Source organism: Danio rerio, chromosome 20 (assembly GCF_049306965.1).
Source record: "Danio rerio strain Tuebingen ecotype United States chromosome 20, GRCz12tu, whole genome shotgun sequence".
Taxonomy (NCBI): Eukaryota; Metazoa; Chordata; class Actinopteri; order Cypriniformes; family Danionidae; genus Danio; species Danio rerio.
This window is the reverse complement of record NC_133195.1, coordinates 37,712,255-37,740,134: the sequence shown is the minus strand read 5'-3', so window position 1 is coordinate 37,740,134 and position 27,880 is coordinate 37,712,255. Positions and strand designations below refer to the sequence as shown.

The 27,880-nt window shown below is 33.6% G+C and overlaps 2 protein-coding genes and 1 long non-coding RNA gene across 12 annotated transcripts in view; 2 read left to right on the top strand and 1 right to left on the bottom strand.

The window, feature by feature from the left end:
- The window catches only part of LOC103909331 (uncharacterized), an 81,061-nt gene extending 71,218 nt beyond the window's left edge, over positions 1-9,843 (top strand). For 2 of the 10 annotated variants that reach the window (XR_012395943.1, XR_012395944.1), the window contains 2 exons: positions 4,025-4,092; positions 8,909-8,998. This is a non-coding gene — a long non-coding RNA (uncharacterized lncRNA). Of the gene's footprint in view, positions 1-32; positions 546-4,024; positions 4,129-5,104; positions 5,148-8,908; positions 8,999-9,509; positions 9,571-9,774 lie in introns of those variants that run through there. The other 8 variants (XR_012395935.1, XR_012395937.1, XR_012395949.1 and 5 more) reach the window with 8 other exon arrangements.
- Positions 29-11,032, bottom strand: ntmt2 (N-terminal Xaa-Pro-Lys N-methyltransferase). The gene is made up of 4 exons (NM_001202453.1): positions 10,765-11,032; positions 5,645-5,817; positions 4,023-4,275; positions 29-285 (listed from the first exon to the last, which is right to left on the bottom strand). Exons 1-4 carry the CDS (start codon positions 10,937-10,939, stop codon positions 29-31), a joined length of 858 nt encoding a protein of 285 aa, NP_001189382.1. The 5' UTR covers positions 10,940-11,032.
- Positions 11,033-13,203: 2,171 nt separating this feature from the next.
- Positions 13,204-27,880, top strand: part of kifap3a (kinesin-associated protein 3a) — a 32,937-nt gene continuing 18,260 nt past the window's right edge. Inside the window, 10 exon segments of the mRNA NM_001004644.1 lie at positions 13,204-13,331; positions 14,675-14,806; positions 16,091-16,236; positions 16,309-16,367; positions 16,501-16,642; positions 19,231-19,330; positions 19,699-19,823; positions 20,005-20,103; positions 21,724-21,902; positions 24,853-25,015. Coding sequence (NP_001004644.1) covers positions 13,300-13,331; positions 14,675-14,806; positions 16,091-16,236; positions 16,309-16,367; positions 16,501-16,642; positions 19,231-19,330; positions 19,699-19,823; positions 20,005-20,103; positions 21,724-21,902; positions 24,853-25,015 — 1,177 coding nt within the window. The 5' untranslated portion in view covers positions 13,204-13,299.

The following is a 27,880-nucleotide window of genomic DNA, read 5'->3' as shown; positions in this document are numbered from 1 at the left end:
CTGCTTCTTCTAAACATACATGCTTTTTTCAGCGCATGGCAATCATCCATACAGGAACAATGGCCTCAGGAAAGCCTTCCTGCTTTTCCACGTCCAGGATGTTGAGGCCTGCTCTCTGAATGATGCCATTCATGATGTCCAAGTGGCGAATGATGCTGCTGTCAATGGGGTCCAGTTTACAGCCCTGCCGCGCCATATTGTCCTTAATGATGATCACACCGTTGGGCCTCAAGCTCTCCTTAGCGCGCATTAAAAACTCCATCAGGTCCTTGTCAGTAAGATGACCTGAAAAAAGCAAAACACTGTTAAAAGTGCCACACAATTGAGGGTCCCAACACAAATTGAATATGCTAACTTAATTGATTTTACAAATTGAAGTGGATTTAACATAAAAGATTAAGTTGTGCCCTTCAAAAAACAAAGAATTGTGTTGATTCAGTTCATTTGAAATATATATGGTTTGAACAAGCAGCAAAAATATTTTTTGAGTGTATTTAATGCAAGTAAAGACTGTACTTGAATGTTTATTTAATATTTTTTTTGTGTAAAATGGGTGTAATAATATTATCTCATTCATCATAACAGATCGTTTTATTTACAACTAAAACTATTTAATTATTCTGATCATTACAATATATTAAATAAAAACATGATTGTTATCCATTTTATTATATTTGTAATTGTAAAAATAAATTGACAAATGGGTAAAACCAAGTAAGGCATAAAGTATAAAGTTAAAATGATAATTGTCACAATCACCAGCAATCCAGGCTTGTAGATCGCTGGGAATCATTCAATTTCACTCAGGACTAAAAATGTCAACATATGGACTACAAATCCTCCTATGCACCACACACACCTGTTCCAGTTTTCTGCTGATTGCTAACACACACACACACAAGCTGTTCAAAACGGATTGCTGCACAGACACAAACACCAATTGCTGAGTCTTGTCTTGCCTTGCTTTGCCTTGATTGACCTTTACTTTGTTTTGTTTATGTTGTTAGCCGCCAGGATCGACCACTCGCCTGCTTATTTACTATCTTCAGGATTTGCCTGCATGTTACCATTTACTCCTGATTGTGATCATTACCTGCCTGGCCATTCTCGTATAATAACTCAGTTGTCAGTGTCCGGTTATGTGACAATAATCTTCAACTAAAATGTCATCATATTAATAATTATTGCTTTAAATATGCCTATCAAGATTTTTTTTTTTTGATGATAAAACTGTTTATTGACAAAAGGACAATTTTTTTGGCATCTGTCTTTGGAAAATATGTTTAAACTGCATGATAAAAATATACTCAAAAATATTTAGGCCTAACAAATAGCATATATGCATATAAAATTTCCATCCATTTGGATTACATACTTTTAACATAATTAAACTAATAAACTTCATGTGCTTGATATTTGTTAGCTAAACATGAATGAAACAAATAAGAACAAGTTTAGGTAATAATATGAATACATCAAATGTGTTTTAAATGCTTCTTATCATTTCATCTATGTGTGGAGTATGGAGCTGCATTCAATGACCTTGAATGTTAAGTTGTAATTTGTATGGGATGCTAACAACGGAAGTGCAGAACCAAGCGCAGGTTTTTCAAACAAAGATGGTCAGGCAAGCAATGGTCAACACAGGGGCAAACAGATGTACACAGGAAATCCAGAATTGTAGTCAAATCCACAGGTGAATGGTCAAAACAGGCAGGCAGCAGACAACATAAACAAACAAAGCGAGGGTCAAACCTGCTAGACAAGGCAAAGGAAACTGTGTCATAATGTTCATAGTAACAGTATAAAAAGACTCAGCACTGGTGTGTGTGTGTGTGTGTGTGTGTGTGTGTGTGTGTGTGTGTGTGTGTGCGCGTACGCTGTTTTTAAAGTCCATGTAACCAATTTTGAACAGCTTCAGCTGTGTGTTCGCAGGAAAACTGGAACAGGTGTGAGTAAGCGGTGCATGACTTAACTTGTAGTCCATATACCGGCGAGTTTGTAGAATCTGCCAGATCGCTGGTGATTGTGACATAAATAAACCAATCGCATAAAATATATGTTCTGAATGTATTTATACCATATTCATATATTTTTACTGATTAAATCTAATGGTATTCGATTCTAACACATTTAAAATGATTTAAAAATCTGACAACATACATTTAAAAAAATGGACAAATTAAATAAAATCAAAAGGTTACAGTTTTTTTTTTCTTTTTTATGAGTGTACAATTAAACAGGACATAATATAAAAAAAATTATTTAACCAGGACATATTTACTTATAATCACTCACTAAATTAAGATTTTTTTGATACCTGGAAACCTCTTTTATCTTCATATACTCCTGTCATTCTTTACTGCATTCCTCCTTTCAAAAAATGTGTGTGTATGATCTAATGATCTATGTCTTTAAAACTGTCATCACTGTCAGTCATAGGAATGCAATCATTCATGCACTTTCAGAAGTCTTTATATGGTTTTAAATGGTATCATGTAGATATCTCTGTCACCGGTGTCAAATATACACACAGACAGCAGTGAGGGAGATGAAACTGTATACTGCAACACAAGAATCTGTCTAGCATACAGCTGCTCGCGTTACACCAAATGGGAAAAGAGAGCTACTAAAATAAGTAAAAGTAGGTAGGCAGAAAACAGTAAATGCAAGCTAATCATCATTGCAGAATATTTAAGACAAGGAAAAACTGACAGTGTGCCATTGAATCATAAGAAAATAATGTGGTTGTTAGACCTCAGGTGTGAAATATTTCACTGGATTCAATGCTTTTTCTTATGGTTACCAAACCTAATAACATCAACTCTTCTGTGGTATGATATGATATGTGGTCAAGATGCGTTTATCTGAAAACAATTGCACACCTTACAATATTAATTAAGTCAGAATCCAATCCAAAAGTGCATTATTTTCCAATAATTGAACAGTGTGCGATCAAATATTCAAACATTTTTGCCTGAGGTATAAAGTAATAAATTACAAATATTCAAATTACTGTAATTGAGTAGTTTTTCTCAGGAATTTTACTTTACTAAGTAGCTATAAAAATGTGCATTTGAGTACATTTTATTGCTGTAATAGTCATTTTACTTCATTATTTTCCTTGAGCCTGCATACTTAAATTTTTACTTTTATATATTTGATTGGCTAAGTAGAACGATCAGTTTTGTGATTTCCTACCAATCAAATTGCAAAAAACATCATCATACAGAACAACCTCATGTCATGGACGCTTCGTAAATGCAACAAACGTACAGTGTGGAAGCATTAAAAGTGTCTAAGAAGACACAAAGTCATTACATGTAAGGATGAGAGATGGATGATTATGATGAAGGTTTCTACTGTATAATCATGAAATGGCCTTGAAACAATCACAAAATTACAAACAGAATGTTTCGTTTTCACACACATACAGAAATGTAAATGCATCAACATTTCACATCGTAACCCTCAATACTATTGAGTACTTTTAAAAGGGCTATTTATGCACTTTTTAGTCATTTTAGGAGCTGTTTACTCATAATTTGAGTAATGTTTACAGCAGATACTTTTATTCTATTTGCCTACATTTTTGGGCAAGTAATGGTACTTTTACTTGAGTATGATTTTCAGTACTCTTTCTTACACTGATGACAAGTAAAGACATTGCTCAGATGGTGTATTTCAAGAACCTTTTAATGTTTTGGCATCTAACTGCAGTGGATTACGATGCCTTTTCAGTGTTTTTAAGTATCTCATCCAAAGCATTTTGTTTTTTGTTTGGATTTAATGACTTTTGTAGACTGTGAAATAACTGAAATCATTTGGTGTAGTGATAAAGAAATGCAATTTGGTCAAAACCTGCTTTTAACTGTAACTCATCTGTGTTTACATCTAGAACTACTTCAGCTGTGTTTATATCTGAAAATAATTGATCATCAGCCAATCAGTATCAATCATTCAACTGCCTCATTGTAAAACATAAATGAATCCATAAAATAATAACGCATCCATCTACTCACAGGCAACCCACTGCATCCAGATGACATCGTATTTCTTTCTAGGGGGAATGAATTCCTGCAGATTGTACAGGTAGTAGGACTCCACTCTGTCTGCATAATCCCCAAGGTAACATTCGTGAGCGTGGAGGATGAACTCCTCCATCATGTCTAACATCTCCATTGATTCAAACACAGGGAACAGAACCCCTTTAGACACTCTGCCGATTCCACAGCCACAGTCTAGCGCACACTTAGTGCCAGCCTTTCCTGGACCCTGTTAGAAATAGACGTGCCAATATTCAATATTACTGTACATAATAATAATGAACATGCAAGATATTGTTGTCATGGGCACTTCAAAACTTTTAGAATGGCATTTAAAAATATTCAGATTTTTTTAAATACACTGTTAACATTTTTTTCTGTATTTTGGATACATTGTGAAAATCACTGATTTACAGTAGATTATTGGAAAACTGCTCCCAGTAAGTTACTGTAGAGATTCTAGGTTCATGGTCTTTGACTTTTTCGAGGAGAACAGCTGATCACTATTTATGAAGCAAATGCGATTGGCAGCTTGGATGTGTTAATTAAGCTCATGTTTCACATGTTATAGAGAACCTATGGCTATTCTGATCTTCAGGACTTGTTATCTAAAGGTACAGTTGAAATCAGAGTTATTAAACCCCCTTTGAATTTTTGTGTGTTGAAAAAAATCTTCTCTCTGTTAAAAAGAAATTGGGAATAAAAATTAAACAGGGGGCTAATAATTCAGGGGGCTAATAATTCTGACTTCAATAGTAACTCATTGGAATTCAAGTTTTTTTTAAATGTTCAATAATAACTTATAAAGTTCCATTGCTTTTTTTAAAACATGTTGTAAATTTTTATAAAGAATCTTCAGCAATTGTTGCAACAAGAAAACACAACCAAATCAATTAACATTTTGTAAAGATATTTTGGATAAGATGTAAAACTAAAGGCTTCAAGTCTGGGTTCATGGTTGTTAACTTTTTCAAGGAGAACAGCTGATCACTATTTATGAAGCAAATGCGATTGGCAGCTTGGATGTGTTAATTAAGCTCATGTTTCACATGTTATAGGGAACCTATGGCTATTCTGATCTTCAGGACTTGCTATCTAAAGGTATATATAAAAGTCTAAATGCAACTGAAGACTCCAATAAGCAAAGGTTGTTTGCGCTTATGATGGGTCTGATATTTACAAATTTTTAAAATGTAAATATTTGATGATATCATATATATATATATATATATATATATATATATATATATATATATATATATATATATATATATATATATATATATATATATATATATATATATATATATATATATATGATATTATCAAATATTTACATTTATAAAATTTGTAAATATCAGGCCCATCATAAGCGCAGACAATTTTTCTAATGATATAATGATACTGATATGTTAATATTACAACATGCCATGTTTTTTTTAGAGATTTTATATATTGGCAAAAGTTGTTCCCATTTGAAGTTTTAAAATAACATTTATTTTTAAAACTCAAATTTTAGAGTCTATGTTGCTTATTCTTATTCCTATTCAAAATTATCTAAATAATTCATTATAAAATTATTAGGAAACAGTTCATACAACAAACTTCTTCAGGAACTGTCTTGAGCCTTCAAGGTCAATGTCTGATATTTCCACAAAATCTCCCATCATGCCCTCTTCAGATGGCGGGACGTCCTTGTAGAAGTTCTGTGCTCTGTAGTAAAACTGCTTCTCCCCTTTAATGTACTCACAGGTCAAGGCATAGAGTTTCACTGTAGGCCAAGAAACGTAAAGACATTTACATCATATTGGACAATAGTTTTTTGGAAGTTTGAATTCTGATTTATTTACCTGACATCCAATTAGAAAATCCTGTATGCATTTTGACTGTTCATTTTCATGACAACACACTTTAAAAATGCTGGGTTGTTTAACTCAAGTTAACATTTTCTGTAATTGATTCTGAAAACTGATTCTGAAAATTTAACCCAACCATTGGGATTGCCGTAATTAATCAAAATTTTGGTTTAAACAATTCAGAAGTTTTTTACCACAACAGTTAGGTTTATCCCAAATACATTATATATATATATATATATATATATATATATATATATATATATATATATATATATATATATATATATATATATATATATATATATATATATATATATATATATATATATATATATATCCAAAAAGCAATAAATAACAGCAACAAAAGACTATTACAGATGAAGCAAAGGCAAACAGGTCAAATAATACAAGCTAAAAGTTAAGAAAATGATATCAAACACAGACAGAATGTTGCAAATACACTGTTCTAATTCGCTTAATCATTGTGAACAGGGATTGTTTATGACTATGTTCTTGTCTGAATGTGAAATATATATATATTTTTAGGTATTAGCTGATGTAATGAACCAATAGTTATTGGAAATCAAACATAAAATCATCGAACATTTATAAATATAATGGTCAGCTCAAAGCCATATCATCTCAAGAGAATGTGTATAGTTGAGTGTTGAAGTTTCCAAGCATGCATTTGTGTATTCTAATTTACATTACACAACACCATTGAATCTTTAGTTGTTCTGGGAAAGGTATTAAGGTGTTCTTGGAATAGCATCAAGTGATAATGAGGTAAAACATCTGAACTTCTGAGATCCCAGTTTTGAAACCCTTTTTTTCAGCAAACTGGACTAAAATGCCAAGATGGTATTGACAGTGTTGTATTACAGCACCAAGAAATACTTTACTGCTGGCCCATTTAAAGGTTTAGATGGTTTGAAGCAATTCACTTTCTGTCAACATAAGCTAAATGTCAGCTTAAATCCAGCTGGAATATCTGCTCCCTTAAAGAGCTGGTCATTTAAAGGACATACATACCAGTCATCAGGTCAATGCATGCTTGGAAATTTGAAGCAAGCATCAGATCATCGGATAATTAGTGGGAAGATCTTGCTGAAGTGTTATAGGTGAGAGAACTGGCAGGGTGAGTGGATTGTGATACCGAAACTGTGACCAGGGTTTGTCATGTGAACCACTAGTTCAGTAGTCCAAAGTCAAAAATAGTAACACCGGGCAGTGTTTCCTTGTGGACAGTTTTATTTTAGTCCTGTATATTTTTTGTTCACACTCTGTATAGCTTAACACTTGCCTTTCTTGTAGAAGGGCAACAGTAAAATGACATGTTAGGATTATTAAATATTTTTGCAATAAAAGCCAAAACAGACATTAATGTAATTTTTTTGCATTGCATTAATGTAGCTTTGTTGTAATTAAAAAGGGAATTTACAGTTACCATAATGTTTCACATAGCCCTGGAAAAAGAAAATAAACACTGAAATAATGTTATTTTAATTTAATGTTAGTTAATACAATGTTAGTTTCAGCATGTTAATAGCTAACGTTATTGCAAGCTAGCTAATCAGATCATTAGGCAGACTTACAAATGTGGACTATAAATTAAATTTATGCAAAATAGAAGTGTTCTGTAATAGACAAAGTTGGGCTACTTTTTATTCTCCAAAAGTAAATGTAAAAATATTTGTAAATTATAACAGTTTTCCTTATTTTGTCATTCTTGTTATTATTATTCCCCCCCTCCCCCAACACACACACACACACACACACACACACACACACACACACACATTTAGAATTGTCTTATGGGACCTTGACCTTTCTTTCAACAACCTTTACCCTTGAAAAGTTTTTTTAAAAAGTGACTTTTATTAACATTTTTTAAAAGTGTTTAAAGTTTAAAGTGATATATTGTATGGGTTGGTGTTGTAAATTGCGGTACAAAAACCTTGTAATAAATGGCCAGCAGACTTATTTTACAGACTTATTTTGGTAACACTTTAGTTTAGGTCAACTTATTACTGTGTTAACTGGCTAATTACGCACATATTAATAAGATATTAACAGCTTTTTAGCAGTTATAAAGCATGATCTTATCCTGTATCCCCAATCCTACCCAAAACTTAAACTCAACCTCTACCTTACTCACTATTATTAAACAGATAATTAGTTGTTTGTTAAGCTAGTGTTAGTTAATAGTTTGGTAACATCATAAATGGTTATACCTAAACTAAAGTGATACACCTAATTTTCCAGACATTATTTCTTATACATTATGGCTTTTTCAAACTACTAAAAAGTCAAAACAGTCACTTTGTTAAACTTGAATTCTCAGCATTAAAAGTTAACAGAGTAGAGATCAAGGCCCTTATAATGCAATTAATAACCTTAAATAAATGTAAAACACTTGTGAATTAAAAATGCAAGTATTTTTACAGTGCACAATGCAAATAAGTACAATCAAGTCTAGGGTTCAACTTTTATTTCTTTTCTCCCTAAATAACCAGTTGATCCTTAATGATATCAAGTACTGTATATTTAAACATTTAAGTGAATGTTTGTTTTATATGATTATGTCATCCATTTTTACCTGCCCTGCACTGTAATGTTTTTGTTGCTTATTTAAATATCTTATCATTTATATTACAAATAAGTGTGACTGAAGCTATTAATAGAAATCTGGCTTCAGAACTGACTGACCACTATCTCTCAGTAACATTGACAGATTGGATTAATCACTTCCACAGTTTACACTACTCACATTTTAAATAACTGTGTGGACATGTGAAAATACAAGCCAACAATCATCACTTACTGTCAGCAATTCTCAATATTTAAAAACAATCGTATTAAATTAACGATTGTTTTAAAGAGAGCATTATATTGTTCACAAAGTATTTCACAAACTTTAACACCATCATGGCTTTTTATGATGATGGTTGTTATTGCTGTTAATGCAATGTCTATTTTATTTTTATTCTATTCTATTTTTAGAGGAGTGGACCAGGACCCCCTCTTCTCTCCCTCTACCACGCCATACAACAACCTCAAAACATTATGCAATTTTAAGTGTGCCTCACACAGGTGAGTGGGCTTGACAAACCACTTGTAGAAAACACTCCCTTTCATCTCTCTGACACTTTAACTAACACTTGCACATTTGCACCAGACACTTTCTTATAATCACTATATATCTCAGATAAAAATAAATTTTTTTTTAATGAATTTATTAAGTGTGCTTTACACAGGTGAGTGGGCTTGACAAACCACCTGTGGAAATATCCCTACTCCGGCACTTATTTCTCTGAGCACCAACAGTATCATTGTATAATTAGCACTTGTCGTGTGTTGTTGTGTACAGTTACTTCAATTGTTAGTCTCTTTGGACAGAAGCGTCTGCTAATTGACTAAATGTTCATTTTTATTTTATTACTTGTTTTTTGGAATGTAAAATATGCAGTGTGCATATCTGATTCAATCCAAATTTGTGGGTAGATTTCAAGCATTTTCCATTAAACTGGAATGATATAAAACAAATGGTAAATTTACAGTATGCTAAACTGAATGTATTAATAATGTAAAATATTGCAACTAGGTTCCATTTTCCTGGGATTCTCCTGTATTTTACAGTTCTATCCCGATATCATCTTGTAAAGGTATTAACTTGTATTTCTTCCATATTTTTAATCTTTCTATGAAGGGCGACAATAAACATTAAAGAGCTCAATCCTCCCTTTATGCAACCCATAAAGGACGCACCTTGCTCTTAAATGTATATCTGCTCTGTGCTTTAATTTTTATTTAGGCATGAACACTAAAATATATATAAAAATGGCAGGATTCCCTTCCTTTTATTGCAGGCACCGTTGTCCCTCCTTTGCAATCCTCAACAGTCGGTGTGCCTTATTTTCACATCCCAATGTTGACAGGTATGGCATAAATGTAAGAGGGAACATTTGACTCTGATTGTGGTTTAACTTATTGTTAAACTTTTAAAACCATAAACAGAGTTAACAAAAACAGAGCTGATATTTTTCACTATTTTTGCCTTGGCTTATATCAGATACCATATGACATCTCTAAAAACAGAATTTAAGGCTTTTTCATCATATTATTATTTTTAAAAAGTGAATAGGAAACTCACTCAAACATCACAAAACCAGAGTGTTTAATTAATTAATCTAATGTTAATGTATCCTAAATATTTTATACATATTAATGAGAGAAGAGCTAGTACGCCTTCCAGCTTCAAGTGACAAAACTAAGTCACGTTTATTCTCTCAATGCTTATAACAGATTTTTATATCCAATGTAACAGTTGTTCAGCGTAGAGACACAAAATGTATATATTTATGACTGAAATTACAAATAATAAAGAAAATAGATGTTCCATGCAAATTCTTATTTAACTTAGTAGAGTAAAAACTCGATGACAAATTGAATGAATGATTAAGGAGAGAGTCAACAATCTTTAAGTTAATAATTTTAAGACAAATTGTCTCTAAATGCACATACAAACCTTTTTAATGAAATAAATTGATATAATTTATGTTATTCAAAGTTAGGCTTTTGATAATAGAAGTTATCTGGTAGACAGAAAATGCACAAGTCTATAGAAACATACAGAGTTATGCAATAATGCTTAAAATAGTCACATCATTAAGCTCTCATTGACAAATAAACGGCATTAATTTTTAAAAAGCTTTAGGGACTGATGTGCATGTTTTATGAACATTAATAAACACAGACTGAATAATTATTGGGAATTTGCACTGAAGCAACTCAGTATTTCCAGCTGGATTTTTCATTGAATATCAGGAAAGCTCATAATTGATATAAGCAGTCCTTACCCAGAGGAATCTGCTCCAGAAGATATAGGTAGCTGGCAAAGAACTCCTTCCTCAAAGTTTTGTGCAAGTGAAAAGACATGCTGTGCTTGCACATCTCATCATCCGTCTTCGCCCAGCGGTTTCTGAAGGCTTGATGAGTCCCACTAAACTCCATAATAGAGGTGGAATCAGACATCTTGAATCTTGTTTCAAAACTGAAGTTGGAGTATGTGTGGCTCTGGAAGAAGTGCTGAAGACACCGCAGTGCTGCTGCTATATCTGTAGGAGGCCTTCGGTTACTGACCGAGGGGATGTTCTTTTCTCAGCAGAGTGCTTAAAACTACCACATCTTATCAGATCACCTGCTTTTCGCCCAGTGAGAAATGGTAGGGTGAGATTGCTTCAGAAGAGGGGTGGTACCACCTTCTCCATTTCCAGAAGAAGCCCCTTCTCCTAAGTTCCACAGACATCTAGAATGGCATATTAGTGCATATCAGCACATGAACCAGGAGGTCGTGCATTCATTCACGGCTAGTGACAAGCGGCTCATGTAGTGGCTATTCTTAGCACTATCTTCTCATGTTTGTATACACACTGCATCAGTGGTAAATTGAATGTGGTGAGGAAAGATCAAAGACAAATGTAATCTGAACATGATGTCGCTGCTGATTGTTTGCATGCATCTACTCTGTCACCATTGGAAAAGCTGAATTGATAAAATGAAAATTTTGATGTAAATAATTAAAAAGCTGAGAGATAAGAATAAGATGATGGATTTGATATCAGTCCTCTTATTTTAAGTCGTCTCAGCGCATGGGTCATGTGTTACTCATATGATTGCAGTTTGTAATCAATTGCCAAATGATCATCACCTCAGTGTGTGTGATCTTCAGTCAACCAAAACTGTACCAGTGCTTAATTTAGAAATGCATGCTCAATGCAATTAGAGGAGACTGTTTATAAATAATGTTGATCTTACAAAGTAGGACTACAAAAAGCTGCGTTAATATGGGGGACAATCCTAATGGCTAAATACTGTTTAGTTTAAAATAAATGGAATTAAAAGCTATGAAGGTATTGGAGATGATTCATCATAGTATGCTCAAAAATATATTTGGCTGCTTGCTAGAACTACTTATTTAAAATTTGTAGAAACAAGGCAATTCTTGAGGGTTTTTTGGTACAACTTAATTGGTTTATGTTCAATCCACTTAAATTTGTACAAATGATTGAGTTAACTTAATTAATTTGTGTTAGGACAACATTAAGGAGGTGTGGAACCCAGCATTTTTTACAGTGCCCTGTTAGACAACTGTTTTAGTAGTTACTTGAAATGTTGTTTACATATGCTGCCAACAAGAACAAATGTTCTTTTAGTTACATTGAATGTTTGTTCAGAGTTATCTGGTCTTTAATAATACTCTCTAATTGTTATTTAGGCATTTTTTGTGGAACATTTTAGCTGGATTTTCTCCATTTAAATATTAGAAACATTGAAGTTACATTAAAAAATGGGGAAATAACTCTTTTCACTTGCACTTGCTTTTTTGTTTGTTAAATTTGGACATTTTAAATGCTCAGAAAACTTCCAAAAATAATGTTTTCCTAATGTTAGAAAAACATTAAAGAGTTGTAAACTATACTTGTTTTTTTTTTTCTTCATAAATCTGAAAATATGGAAACATAAATAAATATATAATTATTGTACTATATATTTTGCTAGTATATAATGCTGGCAAAGTATATAAAAAGCAATTATAACAAATATTTATGTGGAAACAGATATTAAAACTGTAAAGACAGGTGTACAAATGCAACTGAAATGGAGATTTTTAGCTCAGCAAATTAGAAACATTAGAAAAACAAAAAATTGAATGAATATAAAACTATTAGCCTACATGTAGATGTATATATTTATTTCCCCTAAGGATTAAAAACAACATATAGTCTATTGGGTAAAAATGTAAATCACCTACATTTCTAATGTTGAAAAAAATTACTTTACCTTTTGACATTTTGACTTTAACTGTTCAGCAACAGCAATTCTAGTTCAGCAATTGTACGAAACCTATATAGGTGTTTGAGAAAAGTTATTAAACTATGTAATGCAATGGTCTCAAACTCAATTTGTGGAGGGGCGCAGCTCTGCATGGTTTAGCTCCAACCTGCTCCAACTCACACCTGCTTAATAGTCTCCTCTTGAACACCTTCATTAGTTGGATTAGCTGTGTTTGATCAGGGTTGGAGCAAAGCTTTGCAGAGCTGCGGCCCTCCAGGAATCCAGTTTGAGACCTACAGTAATATGTAAAGCTCATGCATTTCAATTGAGCGTTAACGTTACGTACCTCCATATGTACAGGTGGCGCTAAAAAGTTTGTATGCGTATTTCTTCTTCTGCCCTCTTTCACGGAAACACAGTACACACCCATAGCAACACAAACATCAGCATCCTGTCAGAACAGAAACGATGAAGCAGTGCAGACATTAGACCAACAACATCAAAACATCTGACAGAAATCAGCCGCGCAGCTTTATTTACTTATTATTCAGCCGGCAATGCAAGCGGACGACGCCAGATATTTAAAACGGTGAGGCTTTTGTGTGAGTCGTTGCGAGCTTTGTCTGATAATATCATTAGCTTTAACGATCAAGCTTAATCTTAACACAGCAGAAAACAACCAACATGCCTGTAAATATTGTTTCTAGGATGTAACATATTGATATTCTCTCTCTCTGTGTATGTGAAAATATGTCATTGGCTTTCTGGTATTCAGTTTAACGTTATGTGTATATGATCATCATAATGAAGGAAATTTACGTCACCGCAGTCATCGTTATATTATTAGGTTCATTAAAATATAAACACAACGTTTAACACACGATGAAACACTACAAAATCTGAAAATAGTGCTTACAAACTTGTAACACATTGCATTCGATTGTTTATTCATAACTGTAAAAATATTCAACTTATCTCAAAATTCAGTTTATATTTATGTGAACGAAATATGTTAATATGGGCATACTAATGATTAATAATCATAATTATAAATAAAACCTTCACAATAGTCATCATAATGTTAATAGCTTCATTAAAATAATTTATAATAAGTTTACATGGTATAAAACACCACAAATTTCTGTGAACGTTGTTTTGTAAGATGATGTTACATTAATATTTGCTGTAGGTATGTGTCACTGCAAACTGTCGACATATTCTTTCCGCTCCTTCAAATTCAGCTTCATTTTGATTAAAGTCTAATTACGGCTTCATTAAATAAGTAAAATATTTACAAACTAAATACATTAATTAAAATGTATTGTTGTGACGGCAATACAGCCCAGCATAATTCATCCATTTTCCTTCGTCTTAGTGCCTTTATTCATCAGGGGTCATCACAGCGGAATAAATCGCCAACTTATCCAGCATATGTTTCACAGTAAATGCCCTTCCAGCTGCAAACCAGCGACTGGGAAACATCCATACGCACTCATTAACACACGTACACTACAACCAATTCGTTTGTTTTGTTAAATTCACCTATACTACATGTTTTTGGACTGTGGGGTAAACCCACACGAACATGGGGAGAACATGTAAACTCCACACAGAAATGCTAACTGGCTCACCCGGGACTCGAACCAGTGACCTTCTTGTAGTAAGGCGACAGTGCTAACCACTGACAACTGTCGCACCCTTAATAGGGCATAATGTTTACTCTATTTTAATAAAGAATATAACCATGTAAAAGGTACTTTGAAGGATGTTATGGTAAATATTGTTGTATTTAAATCTTATGAAAAAACTTAATAATAAACAAATTTCTGTACACTGTACAAAGCATCCTTCGCAGGTAAATAAAAATATAAATTGAATTCAAGTTGGAAAAATGCATAACAAAATAAATGGTCTGTACTGTTTTGTGTTCAGGAAATATAAGGGTGGTAGTTTAGATGTCCACCCCACAGAAAAAGCCCTGGTTGTCCAGTATGAAGTGGAAGCCACGATCTTGGGTGAGATGGGAGACCCAATGCTGGGAGAACGCAAGGAGTGCCAGAAGATGTGAGAATATTTGTTATAATAATAATAATATTAATAGTTTAGAATTATATAGGGTGATTCAAAAAGCACAACTTTGAAAATCTGTTTTTATTCAAAGGAACATGATGGAACCTTGGGTTATTAATCAAAGTGAAGAGTACTTCAAGTTTTTTTCAGTAGAAAACAAGTTAATAGATGTTTAAGATGACCCTGGGAATAATTTACAGTTTTAACCCAAAGAATGAGCAGTCTGTCAGACGGAGAAGAGTCAGAGTCAGAGATTCAACTAAATATTAAAATAAAAAATAAAATACAAGTTTACTGAAGATAGTTTGCCGTTTCATCAGCAGAAGCCAGCTTCAACACTAGCGATGAGTTCCTAGGCTGCTCTGCTTACAATCACAAATCAATAACAATTATACTCTCTACACATAACCAGAAAGGGTGTGATTCAGGGAACAGGTTTCAAATAGTTAAAACATAGATTTCTAAATATGTACGTCAATTCGGGGTCATATCTGCATGCACTGGAGGCTTGGGTCAAGTTGCCCTTAGACAACTATCAGCTGGTCTCAGACCTGAAGAACTGACCCATCGGATGCATATACACACGTAAGAAACAATCTGTTATAAAAACCCATGGTTGTTTCTTCAATCTCTCAGCAGCCTTATCAAACTAGTAAAAAACTGGTGTAAACAGCATTCAGGCTGCTGTATTACTACACAAAGTCTATCTTGAATAAAAAAGAAAATGACTTAAAACAGAACTAAAACATAATAATAATAATATCAAAATCACTTTAGACAGTATTAACAAATAAGTATACAAATAGGAAAACAGTTGTTTTCATTCATTAAGCCCTTCAGTTGCACTCGAGATCTCCAAGACCCTAGTTTTTTGACTCCTGAAAATAAAGTTAAAATAGACAGACAAAGAGAGGAGCAAGGCCACTGAACATTCTTACATTAAGCATTTTGTTATTTATTAAATTATTTATTAGTCAAAACCATTTCAAAGTTAAATACTTATTCAAATATTTATATTAATAAAGTTATGAGGAAAAAAAGATAAACGTTGATTCATGCTGGAACAGATGGAAGGCAGAAATCCGATCCATCGGCCCCCTCCAGACACTTGAGTGACATCAACCTAAAAATTGTGGTATTCTTTTTGAATCACCCTGTATTATGAAATATATATAAACAGTGTACAGTACAGTGTTTCACCAGATACACTATGTGTAACAGTGTAAAATCATTTTGGTAGAATGTCATGAAACTCAATTGCATTATTTTGATTTGCAGAATCCGTCTGAAAAGCCTGAACTCTAACACGGACATTGCATCGTTAGCAAGAAAGGTCGTGGAGGAATGTAGACTCATTTCCCCCTCCAGACTTCCTGAGGTGGAACAGCTATTGTTCTACCTGCAGAACCGCAAAAAATCTGCTGGTAAAGAAATGGACAAAAATCGTTTATCATTTGGTACTTCACATGCTGATTAATTATGTTTTGTTTACTCAGAAAAGAAAGAGAAGAAACAAATCAAGCCAAGAGATCTGACTCCTTTTGAGGGCATGGAGGTATAGCAGAAACAAGATGCATTTGTCACTCCTGTTAAATTAGCATATTAAAGCATTTTATGGTTTTATTGTCTCAGTTATTGGCACATTTTTGACTTAATGGATGCTTTACTTTACATTTTGTGTCCTGTAGTTGGAAGAGGAGGCCAACATTAATAACATAGATGACTATGTTGAGCTCCTGTATGAAGACATCCCTGAAAAGATCAGAGGAGCTACACTTATACTTCATTTGGCCCGTAATCCTGACAACCTGGAGGAGTTGCTGCAGAACGGTGCAACACACACCATGAATTTGAGACACATTATATTATCTATCTGTCATTTTTTATTTCAATTATTATTGTTTTTAACATGCTTACTGGAGTTTAAATTGTGGTTTGCACCTCCCATAATTTAGTAATATTTAAGACATTTGAAACAAAATATTTCTTTGTAAAGACTTGAGTTTTGGGCTTATTGGTCTGCTAAAAGTAATATGCATATCCTATTAAGTTTAATTTTATTATTCAATGTTTGAGGAGAATTGTACTTCATTGTACACTAGGGCTGCGCGATTTTGTCTAAAATAAGATCACGATTTTCTCATGGTTCTGTTACTATAAAGGTTAATGAGTTGGCTATTTTTATTGTTATTTCTTAAACATATGGACATTTTTTTTTAAATATGGAAAGTCCTTTTACAACTTTATTACATGTTATTCACAGCCTATGCAGATTCTGTTCACTTAAGCAGACTTCATTAGTGGGCGGGCGTGTGCATTCTCTCTGGTAAACACTCAGCTCAGGTGTGATTTCACAGCCGCAATTACGTCATTACATGAAGACAGAAATGACATTTTTGGGTGAATTATACCTTATAAAAACAGTATGTGACTCTTTTAACACCATAAAACAATGTGAAGACTTGTGCAACAGCCTTTAGTTTTCTCTCCCGACCTTGAAAATATAATTGGCTGAATCGTAGAAAAGCAGAATTGAGATTGTGTGTAGGGTCAAATCAAGATCGTGACCTTTTTTCGATTAATCATGCAGCCTTATTGTAGACAGTTTTTAAAAAAATACTGTACAGTTTTAGTTCTTTAGTTTTTTTAGTACTTTTACTGTGCCTTTGAACAAAGGTGCTCTAACGACTGTTATCAAAGGATAGTTTCCCCCGAAATTAAAAACCTGTCACTGTTTCCTTAACCTCTTGTCATACAAAATGTACGAGAAGCTACATACATTACAAGGGTATGTCAAAAGATGTTGCAAATAATTTATTTAAAATAAATTATCATTTTGAGCATTAAACAATCAAGCAGTATTAAAAATTTCAACATAGATAATGAGAAGTAATGTTTTGCCCCATATCAGAAAATAATTTGACATAGAAACAATTTTAAATGTTACAAATGATCACAAAGAAAGTATAATAAATTAAAAGTGGAACTGTGAAGTAGAAAGACCATCTTGCTTATAAAATGTAGATATTTTTTAGATAAGTATAAAGTATAAATATTATAGTTATAATTAAAATATAAATATAAAATAATGTTTTTTGTACATTGTAAATAAGTTCTGAAGCATCAGAAAAGGAATACTGAAGTTATGGCAGTTAAATAGTCAGTTAAATTTTAATCAAAAATACAGAACAAATTGTAAAATTGTGAAATGTTATTGCACTATAAAATAACTGTTCAAAAGTAGTTTATAATTTAATCATTTTTTTATGTTTTCAGCTTCATTACTCCAGTCACATGATCCTTAAGAAATCACTCTTATATTATTTAATATTGTTATTATTAATATCAGTATTAATGTTAGTTTTAATTTTTAATAGTAACAAAAAACAATAATGACTGTAGTAATAATTTAATTTGAATCTACATACAATATGCAGTTATTCAAAATTGTAATAAGTATTTAAAAAAAATTACATTTAATAAATGCCGTCTTGATGAACAGAATAGTTTTCTTTAAAAAGAAAAACATGAAAAAAAAAAACTGACTCCAAACTTTTTACCGGTATATAAACCCACACACACACACATAAATAAGTATACATAAGTATACAGTTTAAGTCAGAACTATGAGCCCCCCATTTATTTATTTTTTTATTTTTTAAATATTTCCGAAATTGTGTTTAACAGAGCAAAGAGATTTTCGCAGTATGTCTGATAATATTTTTTCTTCTGGAGAGAGTCTTATTTGTATAATTTCGGCTAGAATAAAAGCAGTTTAACATTTTTTAAACACCATTTTTAAGGTCAAAATTATTAGCCCCTTTAAGCTATTTAATTTTTCAGTAGTCTACAGAACAAGCCAACGTTATACAATCACTTTAAGCTGTATAGAAGTGTCTTGAAAAATATCTAGTCAAATATTATTTACTGTCATCATGGCAAAGATAAAATAACTCAGTTATTAGAAATGAGTTATTAATATATTATGATTAGAAATGTGCTGAAAAAATCTTCTCTCCATTAAACAGAAATTGGGGAAAAAAATAAACAGTTGGCTAATACTTCAGCGGGGGCTAATAATTCCGACTTCAACTGCATATAAATAAGTATATTTGAATAAATTCCCACTTTCCCTCATGTGCTCTTACATTTTGTCCTCTTTGTAACTTAACCCATATTTGTTTTCCAACTATTCTCCAACTATTTGCCCTCAACCAAAATGCAGTTTAGCTTTACCCACAATGCATTTCTTCACTTGCAAGTATGTTCATTCTTTTCCCATCAGCTCTCACGAATCAGAGCATACTGCCCATATTCACAAGCAGTCGCATATTTCAAGCTGTTGTCACTTTGTATTCACAACATGAGCCTTTTCAAGAGCAATGAAAGCATTTAGTGTTTTGTCGGCTCTCCCACAGAGACGGCTCTAGGCGCGCTGGCCCGGGTCTTGAGGGAGGACTGGAAGCAGAGTGTCGATTTGGCAACCACCATCATCTACATCTTCTTCTGCTTCTCCAGGTACACGAGCTACACATTTGCAGTCTCCTGCCAAAACTCACTCTTCAATTTGACGGGTGTTTTGCACCGAGCTGAGATACAACAAAGGCAGTGAGCCATTAGAAGAACATATTTCCTACTGATAATCATAATACTAAATACTCTTATCAAAACACCACATGTCAGCTGCTGTTACAACTCGTATAAAAATAAGAATGTAAGTAAATGTGAAGGCCAGAATCTTATTTGAATCTCTGCCATGCTGATGTTATTCTGCGAAACATTCATCAAACTCTCAGTGAACGATTGTGTTTGATTTGAGTTGAGGATTAATTTTGGCATGGTTGGCTGAATGGTGAAGGTTAGACAAACATGTTTTTTTTAATCAGTTTCTCGCAGTTCCACGGTCTGATCACTCACTACAAGATTGGCGCTCTGTGCATGAGCATAATTGAGCATGAGCTGAAGCGCTATGACCTATGGCAGGATGAACTGCAGAAGAAAAAGAAGGCTGATATCCTTTTCCGTGTATGAGGGGTCGTGGGTGAAAGAGCGACAGGATGTCAGAGAAAGGGTAAAAGTAAAGTCAAGAAGAAGGTCGGGGGGGCATAGCTGTTGTTTTAATTAAAATGTTGCCCTTTAATTACTGCTCTGAACATAAGGGTTTAATAAACAAGGTCCTTGACTTTCTGAACGGGATGATGACCCAGACAATCAGAATCTGAAGAAAGAGTACGAGAAAGCCCTGAAGAAGTATCATGGACTGCTGACGAAACAGGAGCAGCTTTTAAGAGGTATGTTGTTACCCATGTACCCTCAAAGAACAAGTTCGGTTTACAGCTTAAAGTTGTGTTTTTTCTAGACAGGCTCCAGTGGTCTTTACAGTTACCCTACAATTCAATTACTTTACCATTCAGTTTCAGCAATTGGACACTGTTTTTTTTTAAAGAAGTACTTACGTGAAACAAAAACAAGCATTCAGATAATATTAATATTAAGTTTTATATCTTGTATAAAATGGTGGTGTTAATGTTTTCATAAATGTTTTTGAAAGAAGTAACTTATACAATATTGTAACATTTTTAGAGTCATTATTAGGGATGCCCCGATGTATCCGCTGCTGATATTTATTGGTTGATATTGCATTAATTTAAAGCTATCTGCAATATGAAATAAGCCAACATCAATGTTTTTCTTCGAAGCAAAATCACTTAAAAATAAATATAATCTGTACAAAATATAAGACGTGAGTCTAATATGTACATAATGTCAGATATGCATCGTCAAAGCAACTGGTGTGCACAATGTGCTGGCACAAAATCATTGCTTAGTTTGGGCTAAAAAGCCTTTCACAATAAAAGAAACTGACTGTAGTTTAGTGAGTGAATATTTTTCTGGATTAACTTAATGTAGAATTTACATATAGCAACAGTGCTACTTATAGAAAAATCACTTGTGAAGATTGTCATATTGTTAACTTTTTTTTTTTTTATCTTAACTTGTGCCTCTCTAAAAATGTTGGAAAATTTCATGTTTAATAGATTTAATCCATGTTCAGTAAAACTAATTCATTGGAGAGAAAAAAAAAATCTAGTACTGAATGCAATATCGGTATCAGTATTGGAATCGGACAAAAGATTTTAGTATCATTATCAGCCAAAAAAAGTTTATCAGTTTATCCCTAATCTTTAATGTTAGTTTTGATCAGTTAAATGCATTGTCATTGGATAAAAAAATAAGTTTGTACATTTTAAACATGTACTGTATATACACTATGAAAAAGCACTGTATCTGCTGGCAGTATTATCGGCTTTTAATATCTAATTTCTTTAGAGAATTGGAGAATGGCAGACTTTGTCTTTTATCAGTGGAGTTCGTTACCATTGAGACACATCGCTTTTATCTGTGGTGCTGTGTCTGCACATGTTTAAAATCCTCCAAATTACTGGCAGGGTTAATTGTTGGAATAGACAGGGCAAGAGACTGCATTGCTATCCACTGTGCCTGCATTCAGACCCGGGGATAGAGAAGGCGAGAAGTCCTCCTCATTTATAGTGTTTATATAAACATGATTATCTTTATAATGATAGAACAAATTGTTGTTATGTGTATATGAAACCAAGAATGACAAATATAGCAGAGCGTTAAATTACTTACTGTTTATTTCTTGACATTTTAACTTTTAAAATATTAAATCGTGGGTCTCCTTATGGTTTGTGTCTCATTTTGTCAGCCAACTGACAGTTCGCTCCACATTTTTTTTCCTGCACTTTCGGCCATGTCCACTCATCACTCTGCTCACAGTGCTGCTCGGAGCATGGATGCCCATCTTGAAGCATTTTTTGAAAAATAGGTAGACTTGAACTGAAAAAGGGGGGTTTCATGGTCCTTTAAAGTGTATGCTGTTTTCTCAGTGGCTCTGTACCTGCTTCTGAATCTGTCTGAGGATACTCGCACAGAGCTGAAGATGAGGAACAAGAACATTGTCCACCTTCTGGTGAAAACGCTAGACAGAGATAGCGAGGAGCTTCTGGTGCTGGTGGTGTCCTTCCTCAAAAAACTCAGCATCTTCTTAGAGAATAAGAATGACATGGTGAGAAATATTCATTCTTTATGCTTTTTATTAGTACCCGAAGGTAAACATGTTGCACAGGCAGGACATTCAGCAGTCCATGATTCAAAGTTCTTTTATTCTCTGCTAATGAGCTGATGATCTGAATCAGGTGTGTTTGGTTAGTGAGACAAGGAAAATATCCAGAGCTGTCGGTCCTCCTGGAACATGGTTGAGAAACACTGAACTAAACAACACTATAAAAATATAAGTATAGCGAAAAATATTGAAAATAAAACTCAGAAAATCGTCATGACAGTGTACCTACACACAGATTTGTGTTTGTGAATTGTGGGGACATTCTATAGGTTCTATTGTTTTTATACTGTACAAACTGTATTTTCTATCACCCACCCTCAACCCAACACTCACAGGAAACTGTGTACAGTTTTACTTTTCGAAAAACAAAAAAAACTATATCTATGATTTATAAGGGTGTCACGATCCTCCAAATCCTCGATTCGATTACATTTTCGATTCTAAAGTCACGATTCAATTCGATTTTCGATTATGAATGATTAATTAATTAATGACCAATTAATTATTTGTAGCCTACCGTTTAAACTACCTGACCTGCATGGTCTTTGTTTTACCCATAAACAAATCATACAGTAAATGAATAAAGGCAAGAAAAATTTGCTCAGAAATGCTACACGCCACTGTGAATGTCAAATCGTTGTCGTTCTAAAATGCCATTTAAAAACAAAGACAGTGTAAACAGGGCCTGAGTGTGTACTGTTCGCGAGCAGATTTGCAACGGGGGCGGGGGGACGGAGGATCGCGATGCCGGTGGACGAGCCGTACGTAATACGTACATAGCAGAGCTTGCAAAACTGTGTTTTTTTTTTTGTCAACAACACGAACGTTGTCAACATAACTCACTGGAAATCCAAAATGCTTACACACCGACGACTTCATTGAAAAAGGAGAGGGTTTAAGTTCTGTCGACGGGTCTCCTACTTCTGCAGTTTAACAAGCACTTCAACAAGCCTGTTTTTTTCCCGATGGCAAGCCAAGCTGACGTGACATGGGGGCGTGGCAGCATCAACGATTCTATTTTTTGATTCGATAATCGAAATTGAGCAAAAATTTCGATTGATTTCAATTAAAAATCGAAATCGTGACACCCCTAGTGATTTATAAGCTTTTTGAGAAATGAGAACATCTATGTCCTCATAATTCACCTCTTTCTTATAATACCAGTCATACCCATGTTGTTAAACAGATTTCAGTCTCAAACACACACACTAACACCAACCCCTAAGAACAAAAGTGCAAAGAATGTCATCTCATCTGTTACTGTTTTTATTCAACAATTATATATCATAAATCATATCTTCCTGACTCTTCTAGTTCTCCACCTAGGGGCTTTGAACTGACTTACTTATTTTTATGGTAACTTTTTCTAGTGTAACTAGCATCTGTCACTAGAGCACCTTTAGAGGTCAGAGGAGTGAGGTTTATCTGCATAGCACCTCGCTAGCTGGCCTCTGTTACACTCACTCCCTAAACCTCGCTCCCATCCCGGACGAGCCCCCATGTGTAACCCACCGGTTTTACTGCACATCAACCTGCTCTGAGCTGGGATTGAACTAGCAATTTTTTGTATGGGAGTCAGTTGATCTAACAAGGAGGCTAAAGACTATTGACCCTAGAGCACCTGTCACTAGAGCACTTTTAGAGGTCAGAGTGTGGTTTTTACCTGCATCGTATCTCACTTGCTGGCCTCTGTTACACTAGCATGCTTGCATATAGATGTTCTTAAAACATACACACATGGACTGATACCAACAAAAACTGCTCAATTATTGTGGACCGAAAGGTTGCAGGTTCAATCCCACAAGGCTATACCACCATGGTTGTTACTTTCTTATTATTGCTCTTTATCCTAAATCAGCCACACCTGTTCTCATAATTTGTTGCTTATTTAATGTTCTGTACTACTTCAAGACTTCATGTTTAGCTGCGCCGCATAGTCGACCACTTATCCCACACTTCCTCCACCTGCAACCAATCACACACTTAACCCTAGAACCAGGGTTATCTCTGCAATCATTTATTTGGATTCATGAATCAGCTAATCTTCTACATTAAACACTTTTGTCAAGGTAGCTAACTTTGACAAATGCCATATAATACCACACACTTTTATATGATTAGTTTTAACACTTTTCGTCTGCAGGAGATGAAGTTTGCAATAATGTACTGGTGTTGTTTGACGTTGACTGCGAATTCGAGGTTGTGGATGTTGGCAGATATCAACGTTGAAGGCTTTATTTGAAAACTAGTTCCAGGCTGTGAACAATGGCTTTAATGGGGATCACGTTTCTGCCGAGCTGACCGTCTGTGGCTGTGTTTGACCACAGCTGGAGAAAACAGATGTGTTAACAAGCAAAAGCCACTGGCACATGACTTGGAGAAACTGACTGACTGACCCTGGATCAGGCTCTGACATTTGTCCATCACAGTTGTACAGTTGAAGTCAGATTTTTTTTTCTTCAATTAATCACAATTCAATTCAACACATTTCTAAACATAATAGTTTAAATAACTATTTTTAATAACTAACTAATAACTTTTAATTACTAACTTATTTTATCTTTCCATAATGACAGTACATAATATTTTAGATATTTTTATCTAGTTACTAGTATTGAGCAAGTGACATTTAAAGGCTTAGGGCTAGGTTAATTAGGTTAACAAGGCATTCTGTAGATAATCGAAAAAACTATTGCTTTAGGGGGCTAATAATATTAACCTCAAAATTGTGTAAAAAAAAAAAAAACTGCTTTTATTCTAGTCAAAATAAAACAATTTTTTTTTTTCTCCGGAAGGAAAAATATTATAGGACATAATTTGGGAAATATTTGAAGAAAATAATAATAATTTAATAATAATTTTAACTTCAACTATATGTGTCCTTGTTTGATAGGCTGAAGTAGATACAGTGGAGAAGCTGGCCAAACTGGTGCCCTGTGAACATGAAGATCTGCTGAATGTCACTCTTCGCCTGCTCCTCAATCTGTCTTTTGATACCAGCCTCCGCAGCAAGATGGTGCAGGCGGACCTCCTGCCTAAACTCACCTCAATGCTAGGTGAGATTCATGCAAGTGTTTTGGAAGAGCACATCTTTTTTGGAAATCCCAATAACAACTGCTTTTCGCTGTGAGCATTTATTTTATTAATTTTTGTATTTTTTTATTTATTTTAATTTAATTTATTTAAAAAAAAATTTTTTTACATATTTGTCAATATTTATTTATGTATTATTTATTTTTTATTTTATTTTATAAAGAGCTTTTTTTTCTATTTAAAGTACACATGAAATCAAAACTAACCATATTGATTTTGTTAGCTTACATTGCTAGTTTTGTGGTGAACAATTAAAAAGTGTCCTCTATCTGTGAGTTTTGAGAACAGAATGGGTGAGGAGGAGGAGGCTGTTAGTTTGTAATAACTCTTCAGAAACCCTTTTCCCGAGCTTTCTGAATGAAATGCCTACTTTAATACATCCAATCATTTTGCAGTAAAAAAAAAACAAGCGACTCCCTCTGTTTTCCCACTGTTTATACAGACTTTAAAGCTATGCTATTTTAAGTCTGAATTTTTTAGACTATATAAATAACAGTTATAGACATTTTATTAGTACTATTTCATAACTCTTTTGTTTTGTATCTGCAGTATACGGATAGTAAAGAGAGGACAGGACACAAAGAATATATTTGGGTAGAATATTACAACAATTTTGGGAACCAGATTTTAATCCAAGTTTTTGGGAAATTACAAGGCTCTATTTAACCTATGTTATAAGTTCCAATTTTTGTCAAGACAAATTATTGTCAGCTTTGTTGCAAATATTGAGGCACCGGAAGTTATAGAAAAATCTACCAGTCATTTATGTTGAGTTTGAGGATGCAAGGTCTTCTCAGCCTCATAAAGCAGTTACAGTCTGGTTCTGTCCTCTCTTTCAAAGACCACTTCCTTAGATGAAACAAACTGGTGTATGGACTATATGTAAAGGCATGGTTGGCTTTGGCAGCAACAATGTGTTTTTTTGTAAGGCCCCAAGGGGGGTGTCGTGTGTCCCATACAATTAACGTAATATATTTGTTAAAGAAACACCTTCTGCTCTAGAGTAAATGTTGTTCTTTCAGAATGAGGGAAGTCTACATTTAGCGGCTTATTGAGATTTTCTTTCTCCAGCAGACACGCACAACTAACTCATTCTTTGTGAACACTTTGGACTGGCTGCCAAAGAGCTAATGGTCCTTTGCATGAGCATGGACGATATAATGTTTTTCTAAGTATTTTTTTTAAGAACCTCTGCTTTTATCTGGTCTGCTTTGTACGAACGCGACATCCAGGGCTGTCAGAGTATTGCAGATGCCTCATGAATCTTCAAGTGAGCTCCTATCCGCTCCTCCCAAAAGACCCTTTTAGGGTCACGACCTTGCTGATAAGATGAAAGTGAAGTTTGGCATTCAGTTGAACCTTCTTGATGACTTATTGCAGAACTAAAAGACTGGGATTGACAACTCCTTCTTCCTCCACACTGCAAAACGTGATGATTTTTATTCATATTATTGTTGTCTTGTTTTTCAGGGAGTAAAAAATCTAAAGTAAGCTTATATTTTAGAAAATAATAATAAAAAAAAAAACTTCACAGGGTCAAGAAGTTTTTTTTTGTAACCCATTAGCAGATATTGTTGTAATTTGATTCAACAATAAATTCTGATACAATAAATTCTGTGGCTTAATTTAAAGGGATAATTCAACAATAAACTTAAAGTTGCTGGCAATTTCTCTCAGACCATTCAAGGTGAAATTTGTTTCTTCTGTAGAACTTTAAAGATGATTTTGGCTAAAATCACAGTCAATGGTAATTCATAAATCGCAAGTAAATGACTACTGGCACCTTGAGAGTAAAAAAACATAACAAAATTAATATGCCTTAAGGTCTTATGAAATAAAATGTTAGTCTGTGGAAGAAATTGAACATTACCTTAAATTCACAGCCTCAGCCAACAGTTTTGGTTATGGTCACAATCAGGAACATGAGCTTCTTGGTAATAGTTTTGTTTTGTTTTTTGACTTTAAAAGTGACATTAGCCTTTAAAAACACCTATGACCCAATTTCAGCTTAAAATATAATCTTTAAATTTCTGCTGAAGAAATTAAAGTTACTACTTTTTGTATGAGTTTTTGTGAGTAAATTAACAACAAAGTTCGATTTTGGGGTGAAATATGCCTGTAAGAAAGTTTAAATATTTCAAATGAAACCAAACTTTTATGTAGCAGGCAAATAAAACTTTTATATAGATAATCTTATCTTTTTAGGAAAAAGATAAACCGTAACAGAAAATGTTGTTCCACTTTATATTAATTGGCCTTAATTACTAAGTACTTACATTTAAATCAATCATTTAGTACAATGCGCTTATTATGTAGATACATGTTTTTACATTGTTCTAATATTTAAAAAAAAAACTAGCTTGTAATTACATCTGTAATTGCATTTATAATTTCACTGTTGTTTTTTCTTTATGCCTTAACCCACCCTTAAAGCTACCCATACCTCAAACCTGTCCCTATTCCTACATATATCCCATATCGGAAAGTATTCATAGTGCTTCACTTTTTCCACATTTTTTTTTTTTTTACTGTACAGCCTTATTCTAAAATGGATTAAATTCATAATTGTTTCCCCTCTAAATTCTACACACAATACCCCATAATGACAATGTGAAAAAAAGTTTTTTTGAAATTGTTGCATTTCCCAGTGATGGGTTGCGGCTGTAAGGGCATCCGCTGCGTAAAAAACGGGCTGGATAAGTTGGCAACCCCAAATTAATACATTAATATATGGCGACCCCGCCCAAATTAATAAAGGGACTAAACCGATAAGAAAATGAACAAATGAATAAATTTGTTGCAAATTTATAAAATAAAAAAAAAACTGA

Excerpts from the sequence above, each read along its gene's own strand:
- ntmt2 (NM_001202453.1), bottom strand. The coding sequence starts at position 10,939 with ATGTCTGATTCCACCTCTATTATGGAGTTTAGTGGGACTCATCAAGCC. Across the intron at positions 5,818-10,764 it reads TCTGGAGCAGATTCCTCTGG|TGAAACTCTATGCCTTGACC; the intron begins GTAAGGACTGCT and ends CTTGGCCTACAG. Across the intron at positions 286-4,022 it reads CTGGATGCAGTGGGTTGCCT|GTCATCTTACTGACAAGGAC; the intron begins GTGAGTAGATGG and ends TGCTTTTTTCAG.